At 40.5% G+C, this 1,728-nt stretch overlaps 1 protein-coding gene across 1 annotated transcript; it reads left to right on the forward strand.

Annotated features, from left to right (window-relative positions):
- Window positions 1-492: 492 nt before the first annotated feature.
- LOC140615491 (olfactory receptor 51B5-like) lies at window positions 493-1,431 on the forward strand. The gene has a single exon (XM_072795358.1). It carries the CDS (start codon window positions 493-495, stop codon window positions 1,429-1,431), a length of 939 nt encoding a protein of 312 aa, XP_072651459.1.
- Window positions 1,432-1,728: the final 297 nt, after the last annotated feature.

The raw sequence follows: 1,728 nt of genomic DNA on the forward strand, positions 1-1,728 counted from the left end.
TTGAGTTCCCTGAAATCCTCCAAATATGGATTCTTCTGTGAAGTTGGTATAGTTGATGGAAATGGTTTCTATGTGTAGTGTGTATCAGAAATTTGCTGGGGAGCTTATTAGAATACATATGACCATATGAAACACCAGGGATTTAATTGGGAAGTAAGAAGGAGATGGTTCCTAGAATATGCAGTTGAGAACACAGAAAATAACTGGAACACCTGGGTGGCTTGGTCAGTTAAGCATCCGACTGTTGATTTTGGCTGAGGATTCTATCTCTCCCTCTCCCTCTCTCACTCTCTAAAAAAACTCCCCCAAACTAAAAACAAGATACAAGATGTTTTAATAATACATTTTGAGAAACCATGGCTTATATCAATGTCATTATTACCTTTAAGAGAGAATTCTGAGACGATATACTTGGAGTGATACCTTGAAAGTGGAGCTGCATTTCAGTGGTAATAACAGGAAAAAAGGAAATCTCTCCTGGATAAACCCAACATGTGGCCCAACAGCAGTTCCAGTTCCTTCCTTTTGACTGGTTTTCCAGGCTTGGAGGCAGTTCACCACTGGATTTCCACACCCTTCTTTTTCATCTACGTCTCTATCCTTTTAGGCAACAGCACTCTCCTTCTTCTCATTAAGGAAGATCACAATCTTCATGAGCCCATGTACTACTTCCTGGCCATGCTGGCAGCCACAGACCTAGGGCTGACCTTGACCACAATGCCTACAGTGTTGGGAGTCCTCTGGTTGGATCACAGGGAGATTGGAAAAGTAGCCTGTTTTTCTCAAGCCTACTTTATACACTCACTTGCCTTTGTAGAATCTGGTGTTTTGCTTGCTATGGCCTATGATCGTTTTATTGCCATTTGCAACCCCCTTAGATATAGCTCTATACTCACTAATAATCAAGTGCTGAAAATTGGGCTAGGAGTTCTGATGAGGGGGTTTATATCTGTTGTTCCTCCAATCTTACCCCTTTACTTTTTTCCCTATTGCCATTCCCACATCCTCTCACATGCATTCTGCCTTCACCAGGACGTCATCAAACTGGCCTGTGCTGATACCACCTTCAATCGCCTATATCCAGTTGTGCTTGTAGTCTTGATATTTGTGCTGGATTCTCTGATTATCCTCATCTCCTATGTGTTGATACTCAAGAGAGTCCTGAGTATTGCCTCCAAAGAAGAGAGGGCCAAGACCCTCAACACCTGTGTCTCCCATATCTGCTGTGTCCTGGTTTTCTATGTCACAGTGATTGGACTGTCTCTGATTCATCGGTTTGGAAAGCAGGTTCCACATATTGTTCACCTTACTATGAGCTACATATATTTTATTTTCCCTCCATTAATGAATCCTATAATCTATAGTGTCAAGACCAAGCAGATCCAGATTGGCATTTTTCGCCTTTTCACTACCCATAGAATCAAAGTATGATATCTGACCATCACAGTCCCTCATACAGAATATGAGTACTCTGGGTTTTGGCAGAGTAGTGAAAAAGTCTCATATCAAACACACATGATAAGATTCTCTTGGTAAAATAATTGTCAAAGTAGAGCTACAAGTTGTCCTACCTTATCTAAGTTTAGGTCTTTGGTCTAATGTAGTTTGTGCATTTTTTAAAGAAAAATTTGCATACTGGATATCTCTGTTTGCCACCCAGTTTTTGTGATAATACACTAGCTGTTTAGGTGTGTCTATAATGTATCTAAAATATATTTCTTTGGGATT

This window comes from Canis lupus, chromosome 23, assembly GCF_048164855.1.
Source record: "Canis lupus baileyi chromosome 23, mCanLup2.hap1, whole genome shotgun sequence".
Lineage (NCBI taxonomy): Eukaryota > Metazoa > Chordata > Mammalia > Carnivora > Canidae > Canis > Canis lupus.

Bases quoted from the DNA above. Each gene is read 5' to 3' on its own strand.
- LOC140615491 (XM_072795358.1), top strand. From the start codon at position 493: ATGTGGCCCAACAGCAGTTCCAGTTCCTTCCTTTTGACTGGTTTTCCA.